The following is a 23888-nucleotide window of genomic DNA, read 5'->3' on the forward strand; positions in this document are numbered from 1 at the left end:
TGCTGCTACAGAGCTTCAGTGTACAATTGCTAACACTCCTCATTGCATATCAACAATCGTATCATAAAATATGACGTGACCAGCGTGAAATAATCTGGGTTAATAGCGTGCGTAAGCTCAATGAACCATTTTCAGATGATACACGCACTCCTAATGACACATACATGGTCGACTCCAAGGCACAGAAATGAAAGTGTGAACGGCCTCTCCCGACGACGCGAAATCTGTCGTCGCAACAATTTTCGAACAAACAAGATTATCCAGCAAATGCTTGCAAATGGCAGAATTCATGATCTTTGCCTGTTTTAAATCGCATTGTATCTTTTCGACTAACGTAAAATAACCAATGGCATCACCCATAGGTTGAATATTCCCAAATATATTCATTTACAACGATTCGTGGTTCTTATGGTAATTCTACCTTAAGAGTAACGCAATTTTATACCTAAACTATTTCTACTATTAAAATTCGAAATTGTATGAGTAAATATTTAGACCAAAAAATGTTCACGTAGAAGTGGAAGTAGTCTGAAAACCTAAGCACTTGAGTAAGTTGTGAAAGTAATAAAATATACTTGAGTACGCCAAATAAGTAGAAGTCCACACATATGGGATCTCTGATTTGGATTCGGCGCCCCCGAATTAGGCAAGAATGATTGAAATACAGCCCGGAGCGAAAATTGTGTATACCGGTATTATGTACCAGGCCGTTGTAATGGCAGGATTCCGTCTGGCATGCGTTTCGTTTTTGAACAGAAAAAATATGGAGCAAACTTCGCAACAATTAGCAGAATTCATGAGTCCAAAGACACAATGTTATTCGTAGATTCGCAATCATGATCGTCGGAATTGTCAATGTGGACTGTGGAGTCGATAGCGTTGGCAATGAATGAAGAAGTCTTGAAGCGTTTCATCTGCATCGAGTATCCGTCGTGATATTCTTTTCTTTTCACCTTTGAAATGCTGGGAGTATTGAAAAAGTAACGTAATATCAATTGTCACCGATAGAAATTAATCACGCGCAGCGCATTCATGTCTCTTTACCAGGGCTTTGGAGCAGCCGCAAATTTGCATTGCCCCAGCTCCGGCGCTTTCTTCAATCATACATTAACTCCGGCTCCAGCTCCGGAGCCGCATTATTATCATTGCTGCGGCTCCAGCTCCGGCTCCGGTTCTGAAAACTGTTGAAGGTGTCTCTCTATATCAGGGGTGGGCAACCCGCGGCCTGCGAGTCACATGTGGCCCGCGAGAAGGTTTTGAGTAGCCCGCGAGCTAATTTCCCATTATATTATCGAAATTGAATTGCTCAGATTGTGAACTTGCAAGGCCAACCAATAATATGATTAGTCTGGTCGCGACACTTGGGATGTCGATGACTAAAATATCAGTTTCGACGCAATGGCAGATCCAGGGTCCAGTCACATTTTTAGTAAATCGTCGTACATTACAATAAACTGAAATAAATTTTTTCTTCACGCTGCGCGTGTTTAATTTTCACAGGATTTCTTTCTTTGTAGCCTACCCCCCACCAGAACATGAAAAAACGCCTGATTTAGCCGATTGGGTCTCACTATATTCGTAATTACGAGAGAAATTATTTTCGCGTTTGCTCTCATAGAAAGATCGTCGGCGATGAAATGTAGGCACAAAATGATTGTCGTATGTTAGCGGAAATCTTCCATATCGATATGTCCAGATGCCGAAGAGTCCTGTCCTTGCAAACTGAGCCAACGCTTGGTATACAGTCGACCCGCAACATACCCAAGTAATATTAATATTAATTTCGAAGATTTTACGCGCCTGGAGCGGCTAGTGGGCTGCGCACTCGTTCGTTAATATCATGTGGCCCTTTAGCCGAAAAGGTTGACTACCCCTGGTCTATATAGATTACTAATTTACCCGCTGGTTAGTTATCTGTAGTAATCTACCGTCTACGAGCCGTCAGTATCCCATCGGATGCAGCAACGAAGACATAGGCAGGGTTGCAATGACTCGATTCGAGTCAGACTCATGATGACTCGACTTGACTAGAGTCATTTTCTCAAAATACGGAAATGACTCGACTCGACTCGAGTCAATCTGAGTATTGACTCGACTCGAGTCAATCTTAGTATTGACTCGACTTGAACTCGAGTCATTGCGCATGACTCGAACCAAGTCATATGACTCGAGACTCAGACGGTCAAGACCGACATTTCATTGTAATTTCGAAGAAGAGTAAAGTATAACCACCCCATTGAGATTTCGGCTATTGGTCCTGGTACTTGAAAATTCGATCAGAAAGTGCTAAAAGTGAGGAAAATTGGTATATTATAAATGTGGACCATCCGATATCATCAAACAGAGTTGTAAAAGTGGGTTTAAGGCGATGTTAGCTGCAAACTGAGCAGTCAACATAATGACTTGGACTCGGACTCGAGTCATAATACCATGACTCGGACTCGATCCTCTGCTTGATGACTTGGACTCGGACTTGACTCGGTGGTAAATTGACAATGACTCGACTTGACTCGAGTCAAAACTAGAAAAGATTGACTTGTGACTCGGAGCTTTGTGACTTGGTTACAACCCTGGACATAGGTGCCGCCGTACCTGCTCGTGACGACATAATGAATACTTGTCAATTGTCCATAACATCATAGTTGCACAAGAACGCATGCACTTTACTTCGTGCCATTGCTGTGTACAGCATTAAAATTCTGATGCGGCGTTTTAACACTGGCACTGTACTCGTTAACATTAGGCCATACAGCGCAATTCAATTTCTTAATGTGCCATTATTATTCAACTGTAACTGTAGTACAGTGGTTCCCAACCTTTTTCATCTCGTGCCTCCCTTGGCCGAAATTTTAGCCAAAATACCCCCCCCCCCCCAAGTTAAATCTGCCCGACGATTAAAAATGGTCATTTTTACCGCGCAAACACCTGTTGACTGAAAGAATAAGACGCACGGTACCGAGTGTTTGTTTATAGCAGTGCTGTAATTTAGAACACCCATTACGTTTCGGCAACATTGCACCAAGTTTACCATGTCTATTTCCGATCGGGTAGCTGTTCACTAAAAATAAAGCAAGGCTAGCGATCTCTTTGACTTGAATCGATGACGTTGGAATATTTAGTCACTGTCTGAAAATGTTGACTTGAAAATATAAGATAAATACTTTCACAAGAGGCTTTGTTGTGACAGATTCGGCACGACATTTACTCGCTTAGGAAATATTTGATCGAGAGGCCGTCGCTGGCCTACAAAATTGTCTTGTGAACTGCAGCACATCTGAACGAGTTAAAAAAGGGGTGGGGGATTTGTATGGGAAAAAGAAATTTCAAATAGCATTTGAACATACTTTCAGCAAACAAAAAAACAGCCATAAGGAGCACACGTTGGAATATAACTGGTTGACTACATGACAGTTCGAACATGAACAATTTGGGCAATCCGTTACAATTCTAAAGTCGAAAGTCGAGTTCCTCCCAAAAAATTGAAAAATTCCCCCCAAGGGGGGAATTCCTCCCCGGTTGGGAAATATAGTTCTAATCGAAGGACGCGAGAGTCCGTGTACAACTTCAAAAACTTTACTTCGCCAAGATCGAGGGACTACTGGACGTGGTGTACCTCTGGAAGTGTCGCAAAGTAAAGTAAGGCCGGCCTTTCCAAGCGGAACGTTTTCGATGCGTAGATTTGATATTGCCGTGCGATATGCTTGTACCTTCGGGTCAAGCTGGGCTTTCGCCATCGCCTCATAATCTAAGTCGAGTAACGGGTTCTGTACATTGGAAATTGCAATGAAGGTTGCGTGTTCAGATCACGTCGGGGTCACCAATGAAGCGAGAGCTCCGTTTATTGCGAGCGAAGTTAGTAACTGACCAGTAACGCATCACATGCATGCATTGAAAAGAGACGCGTAAACATTCACGAATTGGTAATCAAATAATCAACGCAACAAGATCGACGAGCGCGCTTTGTAGAGCCGCTACAGGCTGCTAATAAATTTAGGGTACTGTAGCCTGTTTACCAGTCGTATACGGGTATTTAGTACTTCTTTATGCATTTTAAGGCAATAATGCACAGCGCTCTTAAATTTGCGGTTGCTGTTTTTTTGTGAGAATACGTTCCTTCCAGCGGCGCAAGTAATGGGGCGTGCAATGCATTCGTTGCCATTTCGGTATATGCATGCACTTTTAAACTAGCCCTTTCACCATATAACCGAGCTGTATGTTTCAATGCGTGAGCGAGAAAGTTCAAAATTACGGTAACTTTTTCGTGACAGAGGCCATTATCATCACTTTGCGAATGCGTTGTTAGTTGCAAAATTTAATAGTAGTATCAGACTACCACCTGGCCTAGCCGATATATTATTATTATTATTATTATAAGTAAAAATCGTGATAGTGGCGCTTATCACGGCACAGGTTTTGTGCGCCACTTCTATACTTGATTTTACCATGAATTTGCATTATCCAAATATATACAGCATCGTTCAGTTCTATGGGTATACCAACATGCACATTCAATAAAAGGAGCTAGCCGACAATATACAAACACTACATTTGGTTATACAAATAATGAATATACAACATGTATTAGCTATACTATATAAGTCGTCCCGAAGATATCACGAACTGTACAACATTATCCAATATCGTTGGATCTGTTAAAACGTCTTTCAACTCCCAATTTATTCGGCTCATTCGCGCAGCATGATGTAGTTATCTCCTTTGATGTTGATATCTCACACAATGTAACAAAAAGTGCTCTACAGATTCCTCTGCATTGCATTGCTGACATAGTGGAGTCTCAGAACAACGGATCTTATGCAGATGTTGATTCAGTCTGCAATGGCCGCTTCTTAATCAAGTAGAATTACGTCTCTTCGCCTTGTTCCAATTTGAGCTATATCGTCGGTAATTGATGATCGCAGATTCTTGTACGCTCTTCCGGTCTCAGTGCTTTGGTATATCTGATCCCATTCACATCTACAATGGTGTCTTAAGACGGACAGTGCATCACGCAGAGGTAATAAGTGATTGTTCCCTTCATCCCTTCTTGACGCAGCGTCTTTGGCTAACTGATCGGCGATTTCGTTACCACGAATACCAGCATGTCCAGGTATCCAGATGAACGTGATTGATTTATTGTTATTTTGAAGTTCTGTAATATATTCTAATATATCGTTCACAACGTAGTCATTGACCGATCCATGATTGGCGATAGCGGTTAGGGCACTCAAACTGTCACTTACTATAGCAATTTTACTCTGCGTGTTCCTTTCAACCCACGATAATGCATCTTTGATGGCATGCAACTCTACATAAAATATTGAAAAACATTTAGGAAGCGTCGCAGACAATCTTACATTCAACCGAGGAATGTATACGGCATAACCACATCCTGACAATGTCTTTGAACCATCCGTATATAAAAGTGTATGATCACTGTAGTTCGAGAAAATATGGTCCCGGAATACCACCTTAACAATTTCTGCAGGGGAATTTCTGCCAAATGATTTTGTCAATGATGAGTCTACATCAGGTTCTTGAGCAATCCACGGAGGGTTTTTTAATACGACTTGCCCAGTTGCGTGCAAATCGCGAAGGTCAGCACCACTGGTTAAGGATCGAAAGGTTGAAAATCTCTCATTTATTAGGCTGTATATTAGGGTTGTCCAAAATTTGAAAAATTTCGAAAATGCTGCGTTGTAATGTCTTATTCTATAGATTATTGATTAAAAACATCAACAAGCCTGAAAGAAGCTCTCAGGAACGTCGTTAAGATTTCTTACAAAGCGTTTGAAAGTAGCCGTCTGCATGTCGGCGGGGAATCGATGAAGTGGGCGGGCAATCACGAACCTAGAATTTTGATTGGTTGGAACCTGTAATAATAAGCTACTGATTGGCTGAAATACTGATTTTGTGATCATTGCTGGTCACGATTTCGTTCTACTCTGTTGTGTTGGTTTGCAGCCATTTCTGTTCGTGGCATTGGCGATATGGTAAATTGACGTTGTTAATGCTGCCATCGAAAACAGCATAACGATCCAGTAATATATTTTCTACCTGAACACTGTGTATAACAGTTTTGTTACTTCTTGCACAGGAGCTTGGCCAATTAAGATAAGAATGAACTAGATGCATGCATCGTGCTACCTTCGAGCCTTCTAAAACATACCAGTTGACAACGACTGTAACTCATAAATTGCAAACCAGTAGTCAATTTCTCCTTATGGCTTGTTATGGTAAGTCGACGTCTCTCTCTAAAACGAACGCATATTACACTTTTTATTCAAGATTTAACAAAGGCAAAAATGCTATTTACAAAAGGCATCATTAAAAAGTATATCGCAGGGTCAGTGTTGCAGATCACTGGCCTTTGATAAGAGTAGACTTCCTGCTGTCTCCAAAAATCTTCCTATGCTGTTCCACAGCTTGAAGCAAACTGTCTCTTTGCTGTTCATTGTCAGTCAAGATTGCAGCATAGTCTGTGCTTAGCTTGACACCTCTTTCTGCGGCATCATTAACGACTTTGACAGAACTAACGTAGCAATTCATTTTATTGAATGAATCTGAAAAGTGCCAATCATCAACCGGTTGACGCAGCCAATCCCCAGAGCATTCAAAAACTTCAAATATGTACCACGACTGGGGCCCAATAAGGTCAGACAACGTACTGTCCTTGTTGATCTGTCTAGTTGCATTCAATGAGGGCGGGCCCCTTCTGAAACTGGAAGTTCGCTCTACTTGCAGGAGCGCCTTTGCCATATTTTCCCGGGTTTCCTTGCTTTCCGTCGGTGAAAACAAGGCGTATACAGCGGTTTCCTCAACAATATACCAGTCGTGCTTCAAAAGCTTTCGTGAAGCAGCTGTGGAAACTTGCTCATCATATTCCTTATAACTCAACATGTGCTGAACGAATCTCAAGTCATTACCAGCTGCATCACGACCAATGCTTGAATCCACCCACGCAGGGATATAAAAGAGAACCAAAAATAAATTGAAGCGGCGCAGCAGTTCAACTTCTTCAGATTTGTAATCTAATTGGTCGGCCCACATGAACATCTTTTGAGCATACAGAATTGTACCCATCCATCTCGCATGGTGTGCTGCACCAGGTTTGTGATGACGTATATCTTCATCTGCACCGAGAAGAGCAAGAGCATTAGTCACACATTGCTTGTAGTCATCCCGTGTGAAAAAATCTTTTCTGTTCAACAGTAGCTTGAACTTATCAACTATCATTGCAGCTCGTTCAGCAAAACATAGAGGAATAGTCAGAGTCTTGAATTGCTGTTCCCTGTCAAGACTGCTCCAGTTCCTTTTAAGGTGGGCAAACCATGCATTCTCTGGTCCAGTTGTGGCCTTTCCAAATAAAGATTTCCAAACGTCTTTCACTACCAGCTCATACACATGGTGCCGACATGCATGGTAGAACACCTTCCTTCCTAGAAGGTCTTCAAGAATCTTTGCCGCACCCTTCTTCCAGCCGCTGTTGCTTGCTGTAGTGTCAAAAACCAAAGCTGTTACAGCATCTTTTATATTCCAACTTTCAATTATGTTGAAAGTGATTTCTGCTTGCGTCTGACCTGCAGCATTTTGCATCTTTTGAATGCCAAGTAGTTTTCCTTCTGAGTATTGAGGATGACAAGATAGGACAATTGACAGAGCCTCATACCGATTTCCTAATCTATCCTCTGTGAGCTTTCCATCCCAATGAATAGCAACATGTTGAGGTTTATTTTCTGCAAATTTTTCTGAAATATCCTTGGAAATTTCAAGACGATTTGTTTCCCTGGCTCTCTTTGTCGAAGATCTTGACAGAGAGAACATTGCTATGTCACCGCCACAAGCCGTAATAAATGCTCCGATCAGCATTGTTGCCTTGTTGTCTGTTATTTGCAATCGATCCAGAGCTTGCGACACATGGGTATTATTCATAATATTTTTAGGTGCCATCAGCTTAATGGCTGTCGAGGTGCCAAGACCAACATCAGCATCATAATCAGAACTTGAACTCAAACTATCACCCTCTTTTGAAGATGAAGAAGATGCTAAAACAACATAGTCATCACTTGAGTCATGTTGAATGTTTTTAACAGTTCTATCCGCCATGGTTGCTGTTTTCTTTACGATGTCTTTAGCGAGAATCTTGTCTCTTCCCAACATTATGCATTTGCGAGATTGCTGTTGATCTTCATAGAATGCAATGTCTTCGAGCTTTCTATCATGTGATAGATAAATGTCATTTTGTATTATTGCTATCGCATCTGTACTTCCAATATCCCACAACTTGTCCAAATCTTCCGTGAATTTTTTCCTCTTACCCTTGGGATCACTTTCCCGTTTCATGGTCGCCTTCAGAAAAATATATTTTTTGTTCAGTTTTTCAAGTAATTTCACCGCATTTCCTTTAAGTATTGTGGCAATTCTCGCCATTTGCCACACTGTCATGACATCATGAACCACCACATTACATAGCTCACGAGTAGGGGTTGACTGAGGGCAATGGTCTTTCAGATGCAGAAAGTAACTCATTACTTCTCGCAAGGTTGGTAATCTCGAGCCACAGATGTAATCAGTGGTGGCTTTTGGGGTAGGCGAGGTAGGCGGTCGCCTAGGCCCCCCCCTGGTTGATTTACGCGCTTTCGAAGGGCCCCCCCTCCTCAGTTTACGCGCTTTTTTCAACTATTTCTCCGGTTTACGCGCTTTTTTCAAGTATTACCATTTTCCGAATAACCGCGGAATCCTTGTATCCATAAAGAATCTTGGTATTGTACCGTAAAGAGGGGTCAAACATCAATTCACATTTTTTAGTTAACATTTTACGAATAACCACAAAATTCCATGCACCAATGTAGAATATGGTACCGTAAGCAATTGTCGATCATTAAATTCCTGCACTTGGTGCAAGAACTCACTTCGATTTTATAATCTCTATCCATTTTGCCATTAGTTAAAGGGCCCCCCCTCCTACATTTACGCGAATGTTATCATTTTGCAGATAACTGCGAAAATACATGTACCCATGTAGAATATAATACCGTAAACAGTAGTCAACGCGCTAAAAGAGCTTACTTTGATTTTATAGGGGGGGCCCCTCCTACATTTATGCAAATTTTAGTTATCATTTTGCGAATAGCCGTGAAAATACATGTAGGCCTACTGCCTACATATGTAAAATATAGTACCGTAAGCAGTAGTGGATCATTAAATTTCTGCACTAGTTGCAAGAGCTCACTTTGATTTTATTATCTCTATCCATTTTGACAGTACCTAAAGGGCCCCCCTCCTACATTTACGCGAATGTTATCATTTTGCGAATAACCGTGAAAATATATTTACCTATGTCGAATATGGTACCGTAAACACTAAACAGTCTATCATTAAATTTCTGCACCCGCTAAGAGCTTACTTTGAATTCATGAGGGCCCCCCCTCCCACATTTATGCGAATTTTCGTACTCATTTTGCGAATAACCGCGAAAATACATGCAGGTCTACCCATGTAGAATATAGTACTATAAACGGTGTTCGATAATTGAATTTCTGTGCTTTTTAAAAGAGCTTACTTCTATTTTATGTCAATGAGGTCATATTATAACATGCAAGGAATTATTATTGAATATATACTTCCTAGTGGCAGCAGTGTATATTTCAGTGCATCAAAATTTTCCAGTATATGTTTGTGTGAGATTCTACTTGCTAACTCTTGATGCCAGCTTTCATATGGTATGTTAATTTCTAATGAAGCGAGGCCACACTGAGCCTGATTGCCTGAATATCCAAAATATCAAAAGAAAAAGGCATTTGAAAAGCCAATGAAAGCATGTAGGCTATTATAGCCTATATATTGTTGTTTACTGAACCATTCTCATGACTTAACATATTAGTTGTGAATTAGGCCTTTTCTGTATGGAAATCCATTCCAAGGGTTGTCATGATGGTAAATTTGTTCATTTCTTGACCGCGGATTGGCAGCGTATTTTCAAAGCTTTACCACACTATATTTGCACCCGGTACAGTCAGTCAGAAACTGTTTATGGTGTTGTCACAAAGCGTTTTTTTTATCACAGGTGGATGTCTTTTAATTGGTGGTGTACTACAGATAGATATGCAATAGATCTTGCATGCAGGAAAGTTTCTAGCGGCCTAATGCCTGATATTTTATGCCTCAAAAATCTATGTCGATATTTGAAAGGTTTGAATGGCTATCATTGAGAAAGGTGTTACGGAAGGCCACATATATTCAATTTGTTGTGAGGTTGATAATTTAATATGATGTCACAGAAAAAGACCAAAATGTGACCAAACAATTTAGCAATGGAATCAATTTCAGCAGGGCAGAGGAAAGAATTAAATGATCACAGGGCAAGTTTTTGCAACTTTTTTTTTACAGCTTCTGGCAGCTTCCTAAATACTCGAAAGTTATGTAGTATGGTGTTTTAAGCTGTTTGGAGGAATCTTATATTTCAACTTTGCTTCATTTTTTCAAGCAACTTTTTGCAGCTTTTTGATTTTTCATGCAACTTCGTTTGGATGTACTCTAACCTTATGAAAGTGATTTCATCAATGAAGTGAAGTGTTCGGGTGTACCGCTAATGCGGTATCATGACAGTTTTGTACTGTAATATACTCAATTTCTTGTGAATCATTTTTGCAGTGTGTGTGTAATGTGTATACTATAGTGCATGACATTGACATCATATCCATATGGCAGGTTATTTAGTATTGCAAATAGCTAACTATAATTGATAATATCTGCTCATTATGGTACAACTGTCGATCCATAATTTTAAAATATTTCAATTTTTTTACAGGCGCAGTATAAAGTTATTCTAATCTAGGAATATACAATTCTGGCAAAGTTTTTGGACATATGAAGCACGCCCAGCAAGTCCACATTGAGTCTGGATATCCAAAATATTAAAGGAAATAGTCTTTTGAAAGCAAAAGAAAACATGTAGGTTACTATATTTATTGTTGTTTAATGAGCCATTCTCATCACTCTGGTGATTTGTGCCTTCAGGTCTTTTCTGAATGGGAATCCATTCTCAGGGTTGTCAGGATTGTAAGTTTATTCATTCCTTGTCTACGGATTGGGATCGTATTTTCAAACTTTACCATGACCAATGTGCACCCGGTACAGTCAATCAGAAAATGTTTCTAGTGTTGGCAGAAGGTGATTTTTTAAACAGAGTTCCATGTTTTTTAATGGTGATGTAATACAAATACCAGATAGATCTTGTTTACAAGAAAGGTTGTAGTGGCCTGATGCCTGATATTTTATACCCCAAAAATCTATGTTTTGAATTGTGACCTAGCAATTTAGAATTGGAATCAATTTCAGCAGGGCAGAGGAAAGTATTGATTGATCAGGTGTTGCATAAGACAATTTTGACCATTGCATTCTTGAAATGGGCCTACCAGTTGAATATAAAGATGACTCGGTAAACAGCATATTTAGTATTGCGCACTCGCCGGTTGATAACCGTACATTTATTTAGATACGAAGAGTTTTGTATCACTCATTTATATGTCATGTTGTAATTGGTAGCATCAATATCTCGTAATTATCGGCTACAATGCCGCGAGTACATGCTAAATGTAAGTCGGGATCTCAGAAAAGGAAGTTGGTTCAGATTCGGAAAGAAAGTGACGATGCAAATTTTGGACTGCTACACAAATATTTCAAGCCATCTATGTCAGCTCAGGAATGTTCTGAACAAATTGAGGATGGTGCTGCTTTTTCATCAATGATAATGCCAGATGAGGAACTCCCTGTTGTAGTCGAAGGAGAGAGCTCAAGAGATCATTGTACCGGAGAATTATCAGTTACCACAGCGCAGCCAAAGTGTAGTGATTCCGTGGGAGGTCAGCCTGTTGGTATTGTGAGCAAAAACTGTGAAATTACTGAAAATACTGTAGTTAATTCAGCAAACATCTCACAACAGCCAAGCTTTAGTAGTACAGGTACCGCTGAAGGACCAGTCAGAAATGCTTCTTCTGGCAAACCAGGTGCTGTATTGATGGAATCTCAAGGCTGCTGTTCTACTCAGTCTCGGCCCAGATTTGAATCTGTATCAGATCACTCTTCTACTGCTGTTCATTCTATTACCATTACCAAAGAGGTAGTAGGAAAATTGGATGATATTGGAGTATGGCCATCTAGACTAAGTACATCAGAGAAGAATGAAGTTGTTTTGAGGGGGCCAGTTCAAGATGATTTGAGTTGTGTTGTGTTTCCTGTCACTAAAGACAGAAAGTTCTCTGTGACTCATTTTCAGAGGAAGCTGAAAAATCAGAAACTACAGAAGCGTTCTTGGTTAGTATACTCGAAGTCGACCGATTCAGTGTATTGCTTCCACTGTAAATTATTCTCCTGTGGTAAAAGTAGCCTAGTCCATGATGGTTGCAGCGACTGGAAAAATCTTGGTAAAATATTGAGCGAACATGAAGTTTCTAGAGATCATTTCAAAGCACTTCACTTGTTTTCGGAAAATAGTGCAGCTCTCAAAAATCCAACAGTTTTACAGAAGAATATCCAAAGTAAGCACAGTGAACTTGTTGAATACTTGAGGTCTATTCTTAAACGCTTGCTTGCAATCATCCAGTACTTAGCAAGAAATCACTGTGCGTTACGAGGTACTGCTGGACATGAACGGCTAGGGGATCCACATCAAGGTCAATTTCTAGGCCTTGTTGAACTTCTAGCCAGGTTTGATCCAGTTCTTGCAGAGCATACTCAGAAAGTAAAGAATCAACAGTTACCCGATAATTATTTAGGTAAAAATATTCAAAATGAGTTGATTTCCTTGGTGGGAAAAAATATTCTTGATCAAATAACTTCTGATGTTCGTAGATGCACATACTTCAGTGTCATTCTTGATTGTACTCCTGATTGCAGCCATGAAGAACAAATGACGCTTGTAGTTCGATATGTGGATACTGAAGGGGATGTTTCTGTAAGAGAGCATTTCACTGGCTTTCTTAATGTTAAAGAAACTACCTCGTTGGGTCTCACTAAGGCTTTGCTTGATCGACTGGAAGAGCTTGGTTTGGATATTGCGAATTGTAGAGGTCAGGGGTATGATAATGGTGCGAACATGGCTGGCCGGAATGCTGGTGTACAAAAGAAAATTTTGGATTTGAATGAACATGCATTTTTCATGCCCTGTGGATCTCATTCCTTGAATCTGGTTCTCTGTGATGCTGCAAAATGTTGTACAAGATTCTATGTTTACTTCGGTTTTCTCCAAAAACTGTATTCGGCATTTTCATCCTCTACCAAACGATGGAACATTCTGCAAGAAAATTGCAGTAAAGTTGTGAAGTATCCCAGCGACACTCGTTGGGAGAGTAAAATTCGGTATGTAGAAGTGGTGAGATTTCATTTGGATGGAGTGATTAAGTCACTTCTAATGGTTTTGCAGAGTTCCCAGGTTGTAGGTGATGGGAAAAGTGCTGCTGATATAACTGGGATTTTGAAAGAAGTTTGTTCTTATGAATTCATTCTTAGCTCTGTTATCTGGTACAAGGTGCTATTTCAAGTTCATGTTGTCTCTCAGCATTTACAAAAGCAGTCCATCCAGGTAGACATCATGCAAAGTATGATTTCTGGTCTCCTTACTTGGATCAGACGTTTTCGTCTTGATGGCTTCCAGCAATCTCTGGATGAGGCAGATCAGTTAGTCAGAGGCATAGTGGTTGATGGAGTGGAGATACAAACTTCATTTCAGCACTCGAGGCAAAGAAGCCGAATTGGATTTTTTGATGAGGCCGTTGACAATGAGGAAATACTCTCAGCTCAGAAGAAATATGAAGTTGATGTATTCAATGTGATGGTGGACACTTTCATTCTATCCATGGAAGAAAGATTCAGTCAATTGGGTAAATTTTACTCAAACTTCAGTACATTACTAAATATCATGACACTCAAGCCTGATAAAATAAGTCGTGAAGTTTTAGCTGAGGCATGTGATAAGATCGAGCAGTTTCTTGGTGAGGACATTGATGCAGGTGTCTTGTTGGGAGAAATCGAGTCCTTTATTAGTATTCCTAATAAAGGTCCTGGTGTAACAGCTCTAGATGCGTTGCGGTATCTAGCCAAAGGCGGGATGCTTTCTGACTACCATTATCTGTCTGAAGCTCTGCGAATAGTTCTGACCATACCAGTGTCTGTGGCAAGTGGTGAACGCTCATTCTCGAAATTGAAATTAATTAAGACTTTTCTGCGATCTCGAATGAGCCAAGAGCGTCTAAATGGATTGGCACTGATGTGTATAGAAAGTGAAATAAATTATGGCCTTGATCACAACTTACTAATTGACGAGTTTGCGAAGCAAAAAGCCAGAAAATGCTGTTTCTTAATAAAGTAATAAGGTAAATCGGACCATTTGAAGATTACTGCTGTTTCAACGTCTTGTTTGTAACCACACTTTTTCTGGTTATATTTCTATGCCTTGTTATACCACATTTTTTGCATGATTATATTGGTATTGAATACTTTGATAGTCTCTTTGCAAAGTTACGTAAAATCGTGTGCACCTAAGATTAATATTCCAATGTGTTTAGTTTATTTTTCTGAAGGGGATGTACATTGTTATTTAACGAAATTATCAACTTGAGTTATGTGTAATGCTTTGGCATATGTTTGGTACATATTTGTGATGCACACATCAGTCTTCGTGTTATTTTTCAAATTTAACACAATATGTCAACTTCTTGCACATCATGCAATCAGCGCCCCTGAAGACATTTGTCCATGTGAAACGTTGAAACAAACCCTAACTAGGTCTTTGAAGATGGTATCAGTAGTTATGTGTTCCCTTGGTATTACTGGTGTTTTGACGCATTGTCACGCATTTCTTCTTTACGCCAATTCATGCAACAATATCTCCTTTCCAGATAATAAATAGATCATAGGCCTAATCCAGCATCTGGCTCGGCACTTACAAACCCCCTGCGAAATGGATACTTAGCAATCTGACGTTTGTCGCGGGGGGTCTGGGGGGCGCAGCCCCCCAGAAGCTACAATTACTTGGATATGGGGGCCCCCCCGGAGGTTTCGCCTAGGGCCCCCCCAATCATAAAGCCACCACTGGATGTCATCGCAAGCATATCCGACCAAGTAATGCTCAGATCGAGATCTTGTTCTTCTCTGTGGCAAGTGCACAGTCTTCCGCCGTTTTGCCTCTGCCATGACAGTAATATTTTTGCCTTCTATCATAAATTACAGCTACGCCTAAAACATTTAAGTAACAAGTGTTACATTACGACTATTAACTCACCAACCCACAATGCCCTTGTACATAACCACAACCACTACTAACAAAATCGACCTCATCAGAACAGAAAATGCTGCTGCAACTAAAACATTGAGCAAGGAACAAGTGTTGCATTACAACTATTGATGCATCAACCCACAATGCGCTTTACAAATTCCCGTCTCTACTAACAGACTCGACCTCCGCAAAACAGAAACTACTGCTACAACTGATACATTCGAAGAACCACTGTTACATTACTACTATTGACTCATCAAACCACAACACGCTTTTACAGTATTACAGCCGTCACCAACAGACTCAGCAGCAGCAAAACCTACTCCTTCTGTCAAACACGGTGAAGCACCCAAATCAGAGCTGACAGCCGCCGTCATCATTGAAGCATAACCGATTACCCAATCAAGAATCGTGGTTTCGTCATTGCCCGCCTAGTTGCAATTTCGCCGTCGGTGGCCCGCCCACTCTTTGGCAGCTACTTTCAAACGCTTTGTAAGAAATCTTAACGACGTTCCTGAGAGCTTCTTTCAGGCTTGTTGATGTTTTTAATCAATAATCTATAGAATAAGACATTACAACGCAGCATTTTCGAAATTTTTCAAATTTTGGACAACCCTACTGTATATATCTTCCCATGATTCTTCCAATATCGAACTAGTTGGGTGAGTTTGTTGGGTGCTGAGAAAATATCTATATTTTAAACACAGATACAAGTGCCGTAGGGATAGAGGCATATCATTGCATTCAATTTCAATTACAGAAATTGGTGTACTGACCATCGCTCCGCAACATATACGTAGAGCTTGATTGCGAATAGTCTCGACTTTCTTCAGATATGTCTTCGGAGCGAAGAAGTATGCTTCCATACCGTATTCGATTACTGACCTAATGAGAGTCCTGTAGAGCACAACTAGAAGATTATTGGATGCTCCCCATGTGGTACCTGAAAGCATTCTGAGTAAATTGATGCGGCCCGCACATTTCATCGCTACGTAGTCGATGTGTCCCTTGTAGTTCAGTTTCTTGTCAAAAATAATTCCCAGATACTTGAAATTGTCCACAAAATTGATAATATGATTATCAATGCGTAATTCAGGGATCGTGACTTGACGCCTTCTTGTAAAGAGCATGGCGACCGTCTTCTCCTTCGATATAACAAAACCCCATTTAGCACACCAGTTGCAGATCGCAGTTAGGCTAGATTGAATACTTTGCGTCGGCTCAATAATATTGAGCCCAGATTGCCAGATTGCACAGTCGTCAGCATATAGTCCAAGCTGGGAACATATTACTTGAGGAAGGTCATTAATCATAATTGAAAAAAATAAAGGTGATAGTACACTTCCTTGTGGGATACCATTTTCCAATTCATAGATTCCTGAGAGAGTGCATCCAATCCTTACTTGAAATGTTCGGTTTGATAAAAAGCATTTTATCCAATTTAACATTTCTCCACAAATTCCGAGTCGTTTCAGTTTCAAAATTAATCCATCACGCCATACCATGTCATAAGCCCGCTTAATGTCAAGGAAAACCGCTAATACAACCCGTCCATTGTTAATTGCTCGATAAACTGTGTCATGCAATCGAAGAACGTGATCGAGGGCTCGTCTCCCTCTCCTAAACCCGGACTGTGATGTATGTAGTAATCCATTCTTTTCCAAGTACCATGAAAGTCTATTCGCCACCATAGTTTCCATTACTTTGCACATATGGCTGGTCAGGGAAATAGGCTGATAAGATGTGGCAGAGGTAGGATCTTTACCCGGCTTCAAGATAGGGATTATCACCGCATGACTCCAATGTTTCGGAATAGTACCCGTTGACCAAGAGTAATTTATTATATCAAGCAATCTCAGTAAACCTTGGTGCGGAAGATTTTTGAACATAGCATAGCATAATTGGTCGCCCCCAGGTAACGTATTTTTCTTGGTTCTTAAAGCCATGGCAAGTTCCGTCAATGAAAAGGCGATATTAAGTTGATCATTACCGGGGCCACTGTAACAATCAGTCAAAAGAAGACTTTGTCTCGTTGCTATAAAGTTCGTCGGGAAATTCGAATCACTGCTTACATTTTTGAACGTTGAAGCAATCTCATTAGCGATTTCATGGTCGGCTGTAGTTAAATTACCATTTACTTTCAATGAAGGTACCCCACGGTGATAATGTTTATTGGAAATTGAATGAACTACTTTCCATACCTTTTGTAGATTAGCGCGTGCTTCAAGGGTTCCACAGAAAGCCCTCCAAGAATCTCGCTTTGACGTCAATATTACCCTCTTACATCGAGCACGTTCCCTTCTGAATTGAAGAATGTCATGCTGATTAAAGGTTCTTTTCATTTTCATAAATGCTGCTTTCTTCTTTTTTACAGCCCTAGAGCACTCTTCATTCCACCAAGGATTCGGAGATTTCCGATGGTTGCGAGTCATAGGAATTGATATGCTAGCAGCTTGGAGAATGCTTTCCGTGAATTCATTTACAACGGCATCAATACTAGCATTCGATTCTGAATGACTATTAGTACCTACATTATTTCTGAATGTTTCCCAATCTGCTTTACCGAGTGACCAGCTGGGTGACTTTATTTTCGTTCTCTGGGTTCTGCACATATACGTGGTGATCACTATAAGGTGATCACTAGGGCCATTTTTATATGACCTTAAAAAATCAATTATATGACTTTATTTTTGGGAAAATATGACTTTATATGACTTTATGCAAAAATCGTGTATTTTTACATGTAACCAACGTCACTCATGGAACTGACGAGTAAAACATGAACAACATAACAGTAATACGCATCCATTTTTATTTTAAACCACTTTTGTAGTAGTTTCATGTAGTGTGGAATGTCGGAGTCTTTAAAGTTACGATTTGGACGTAAAAATGACTTTAGTAAGGAAAATGAGCGCTACACAGACGCTGATGTGGGTTGACACTTTTGCAGTTTTGCATACAGAGAAATGTTATGTCTTTGTAGCTCCATAATTTGTTTCACATCGTTTTTGTCCAATCGCTTCTTAATGTAATTTTTGAGCTGAAGCGGATCTTTTCCGAATTCGAAGACATTTAGATCAGCATGAGCCTCTTTCATAGTGTACGTTACACTTTAAGTATCAAGTTTGAAATATTGTTGTAGTGGAGGCATATTTCTGTCAACTCGTCAACTTTGGATCGTTCACTGAATCTTTGACGCTCTTTACAATAACTCCTTCAGCGTTCAGCTTCCCATGCGTTGTGGAAGTCTCTGAACTTCAAATGACGTCCCACTTCATTGCACAGAAGTAAAACAGATTGTGTAGCAACACAATGCAATGTGTGACCTCATAATGCAATGTGTGACCTCGTAGGTCTGCGACTGTAATGTTATGTAGGCTAACCTTACAGTTTGCCTTCGTTCAATCGGAAATTGCCTTACTTTCTTAGTGCGTAATTGCTTCAATTAGCACTTTTTATTTAAAGTATACAACAATATGACTTTATAACTCAAATATGACCTAACCAGGAAAATATGACTTTATATGACTTTATAACTTTCTTAATATACCCCATATGGATGCGGTTTTTGCGTTAAAATTGATTTCACGACTTACTGATGCATAGAAAAAAATATGACTTTAATGACTTTAAATGGCCCTAGTGATCACTATCCAGAATATCGGTAGTTACGTGCGTCGAGCATTTGTTTGCGATATCCGCTGATGCTAATGATAGGTCAATAAGCGACCATCTGCGTACCGCATTGTACGCTGTATTCAAATGAGTCGGTGACTGGAGATTGAGAGAGACGATCGTATATCTATCTAAAGCATCGTATAAGTATGTACCTCGTCTGTTTGTTACGTCCCCACTCCACGCCCAGTGGTGCGCATTGAAATCGCCGAAGATCAAAGCCTTTCTTGACAAGTTCTCCATGAACGAAAACATGTTGCGGTCTACTGGCGAATCTGGAGCAATATATACATTGCATATTTTAGTTCCACATACATCAATGCAAAGAACATCGATAGCGGGGGGTTTGGTGACATGACATTGTGTAAACTTCAGTTCCTGTTTGATGATTACTGCCAGTCCACCACTGCGTACAGTTTTATCAAGTCGTAGTATGCTATATCCGTGAAATACTGGCTTATAATTCGCAATTAGATGCGTTTCCTGGAGAAGTATGATGTCAGGTTGTGTTGATAATTCCGTTATATATCTTTTAAATTCAGGTAGCTTTCGGTATATACCGCGACAGTTCCATTGTAATATTAACAAGCCATCATGATTGAAGATTGTCCGGTATCGTATCTAGCATATCTTTTATGGCTGTAGAATCGAACGATAAACTCAACCACTTTCCAAACGCTGACGATATCAATGTAGGGACATCTAGTTCTTCGTTCTGTCGACACGCCACAATAATTCGGTTGATAATCTCCGCCATACAGGCGAAAAAGAGCAACGGGTGGGTATTGGAAAGAATTTTATTCAAATTACCGACGTCATATTCTTCACTTGGGGTAACATCATCGCACGAAGTATTTGGATTACAAAGCACGGGAGTACTTCTTATATGCGAAATATCGCAGTCATTCTCTTTAGGTTTTGATATAGTAGTTTTCGGATTTGATTTCTTTCCATTCGCAGGAATGTTTTTAGCACAGGTCTCGGCATATGATAGAAAGCGGGATTTGGCCTCTTTGTATTCCACATTCTCTCTCTCTTTAATGACTTGAATCTTTGCTTCTTGTTTGTATATCGGACATCCTGCGTAAGCTGCACTGTGTATTCCTCCACAATTGACACATTTACGTTCAGTAACAGTACACGTCGAGTAATTGTGATCATTACCGCCACATCGTACACATCTGAGTCTGCCACCACAGTGTTTAGCAGTATGGCCAAACCTGTTACATTGATAGCACCGCATTGGTGGTGGATTGTATTGTTTAACAGCAAATCTCAAATACCCCATCGACACATGTTCGGGAGGATTTGGTGTATCAAATCCAAGTAACACACAAAGACTATTTTCATACCCCTTTTCCGTTTTCCTCTTGAGTCGTTTGGCGAATGTAACATTTTGTTCTTTCAATAACTCCAACATTTCTTCGACAGTAACCTCATATGGCACTCCATGAATAACAGCTCTGACGACGTATGGTCTATCAACGTTTTCGTATTGGATAACTTTGATCGGAATTGATATCTTTCTGGTACAATCCGATAACGTGTTCAATAGTAGAAGTTTCTGAGCTTGCTTGGCGTTATGACAAGTGATGAGGAGACTGCCAGATGCTAACCTTTTAATGTTCTCCACATTGCCGACGGTATCACATATACATTTCTGCACCTTGGTTGGATGATATAATATCATACGACGATCTGTGCCTTGGATAACCACATTTAATCCACGATGAGAACTGTCTTCCATAACATTACTACTTGATCTCGATTTAGCAGGGGGACTTTGCGTAACCTCATCCGGTGACGATCCAGTAGATTTTCGCTTATTGGATATCTTCTTTGAAATCAAATCCATAGCAATATTGCTATCCTGCTCTGACATCTCGCCTTGCGAGAGTCAGAGACGAAACGTATCAGTCAGTTACGCTCTTTTCCAATATAGTGTCCGTCCAAATACACAGAGCGCCTAATTACTACGTCGCTTCTCTCAGACGTCCGATCACCTCAACGTCCTGAACGAAACTCGTCCCTAGCCGATATAAAAAGGAGGCATACACACTGAATGAAAAGTAAAATGAGGTAATATAAAAGGACAGGCGACAAAAAGAGGTGGCATGTGTCGGAAGGCGGGATCGATATGTCAGGTCGTGGTCTTGATGGCTGACTAGTAATGATTCAGTAGAAATTGTTGTATTTTGACTTCGATGTGGACATGATCAACGACTGTCGGAAAGCCGGTGAGATACTGTTCCACACTGCAAACCCTTCAAATATAGATAAACATTGATAGAGACTAAACACCGACTGGGACAGATCTACATTGCCGTTAGCAGAGATAATACGACTAAACATCATCCTGGTGGTATACATACCTAACAGGATGACTTTTATCCAAATTCTAGTATAGGAGTCAAATTATGACAAGATTTTCACACTGCTCAAATGTGGGAATATAGCGCTCCACAGCCGCTACATCAAAGAATTCGAGTATGACTGAGATCGACTCAAGCATTGCTGACGAAGTGTTCGAGATTGATCTGCACTTCTGCTCACCATCTGATCCGCGTAATTTGTCACATACACATGATTAAAACAAAAGTGAACCGTGTTATAAGTTGTCAGCTCGGGAATCATGATTAGGTTTATAATCGGTCTGGTGAAAGATGACCACTGCAGTCGACGTACCATGAATATCAGGAATTCTATATACTCCATCTGCAATACCATGATCGTTTTCATCGATCCATGCACCTATGTCGAAGCTATTTAAGCAGATATGGCGCCGTTAAGTCGCATGTTCTGTTTTGCACGACCAATATGAATATTTATACAGTTATTTTCCAAAATTGCAACAAGATTAGCGGTGCGCAGTTTGAGAGTCACTGCCGTACAAACTCATAGCATAAAGTTCCAGCTCTTCTGAAAATTGTAGAGAATCCATATTTATAAAATACAATCCCGGCCAGAACTGAAGTGGCGGTGATGACGATTGATGATACCAATATTTCCCTCTGAATCCTTCGAAAGATCGGGAAATCGTCTACTAGTGTTTCGTGGATGTTACCGCCTTTGTTTTTGTGCGGAAACGGTTCATCGGGAACCGGTACGCCCAGAAATTCACAAAGAGGTTCCCACCCGCCCGAACACGAATAGACCAGAAGCTTTTCTTTCGGTGCGGTCTGCAGAGAAATGATAGCGTCGCGCAATGATAGATCAGGATAGTAAATAATGTAGATACAATCGACTAAGTTCATTTGGAGACTTTGGTTCTGCTCACATTAACAGGAAAATCAGTTATTCGTTGCATGGTAATGCGTAGGGATGGTGTGAACCTCTGAAAGGTTCAGGTTCGTATGAACGCGAACCTTTTTGAAAGGTTCTGTGTGAACGCGAACGTGAACGTGATGACGTCATAATGCCAATTCCAACCCTACATTTCAGTGAAGTGATATATATTAATGTACAGTACACGATACCTAGCGACGACTCGGGCCACATAATGCCGCAATGCTGAAGTACATACTGACTTTTTAAACGTCGCCAAATGTATAAACTGGAGCAATCGAATGATATAATAATCCCATAAAATCAATATCTTCCGTCGCTTTGCCAACAATTTCTACGAGGACTTGCAGGGGAATATAAGCTTACGCCTTAACAGTCTAGGCCAGACCGGACAATGTATTCGGCGTATGAGTGTTGCCATACGTTGATGTTGAGCAGAGTGTAAAACGGGTTTTACCCCATTACCAAGTTATACAGCAGTAGCCTACACCCCAATCGCACGGATTTGGTTTTTATGATACAATAAACATATGAAACCGAGATGGACCCCGTACGCTTGGTAGATTTTTTTACGTCAGAAAACGATATCAATTTCATTGATTCGCTGACCTACATGTAGCGTATTTCGCTCTTGCTGTTGTGTGATTGCGGTTCAAGCTCACAGCAGATGGTCACGAAATATTCACAAACAGAAAGCTGGATATTTCGAGCAAACTTTTATAACAAAGCAGGTAAAATTATTGGGATTGTCAAGGTGCAGGCTCGTTTAGTGTTGATTTTTATGCTGCCAGCGCCATGCGAAGAGTGGTCCGCAGTTGCAATGCCATAAATTTCAAGAAAGATGTTATAATGACGTGAAAACTGTAATATATGAAAAAGGTTAACAGTGCAGAACCTACCAAGGTTCGTTTGTGAACGTGAACCTCTAAATTTCCGAGGTTCACACACAGAACGCGAACGTGAACCTCACGTTCACACTATCCTAAGAATGCGTGAAGTGAATGCAGACCGCGCATTTAAAATACAGGTGTGTTGCGTCTTTAATGAATTGTAGCTGCGCTATACTGTAGTAATTGCCACAGATCGCATAAAACGTACATTAGTTAAACGTCCAGGTAGTTGTATTCCCACAGTATTTTCGATAGCAAAACATTCCACAAATACTGTATACGGCATAACTGCGTACCACACGCATACAGAGTTCAAATACTAGCCCACTTTTTGATATCCCCACCTACCAACGCAGCCAACTTCCGAACGAACCGTCAAGGAAGCGTATTCACATTTTTCTTCGTTTACTTTAATGGGCAACTTCACTTTTCTGCAAAACCTTTCTCTATTAATCTACAAGATGCACTCAATTGCATCCAATTAAAAGCGATTATGAAACTCGCTCAGCCTTGTTGCGGTTAATTGTCGATTGCTACGGCATTGATCGTCATCGTCTCACTATAATCACTCATCTTGTGTTAAAACGGAGGAAGTACTGTTTATTGTGACATAACCGATAGGACAGTGGTTCCCAACCGGGGAGGAATTCCCCCTTGGGGGGAATTTTGCAATTTTCAGGGAGGAATTCCACTTTAGAATTGTAACTGATTTCCCAAATTGTTCATGTCCGAACTGTCATGTAGTCAACCAGTATTATCCGAACGTA

General features: G+C 40.4%; 1 protein-coding gene across 1 annotated transcript in view; it reads right to left on the bottom strand.

Moving 5' to 3' along the window:
* Nucleotides 1-21723: 21723 nt before the first annotated feature.
* The window catches only part of LOC145445863 (uncharacterized), a 126924-nt gene continuing 124759 nt past the window's right edge, over nucleotides 21724-23888 (bottom strand). The window contains exon 5 of the mRNA XM_080324019.1: nucleotides 21724-22125. Within this exon, the coding sequence (XP_080180145.1) occupies nucleotides 21826-22125 (300 nt within the window). The 3' untranslated portion in view covers nucleotides 21724-21825. The remainder of the gene's footprint in view (nucleotides 22126-23888) is intronic.

The sequence above is a fragment of the Botryllus schlosseri genome, chromosome 9, assembly GCF_051294905.1.
Source record: "Botryllus schlosseri isolate E-star chromosome 9, Bs_hap1, whole genome shotgun sequence".
NCBI lineage: Eukaryota > Metazoa > Chordata > Ascidiacea > Stolidobranchia > Styelidae > Botryllus > Botryllus schlosseri.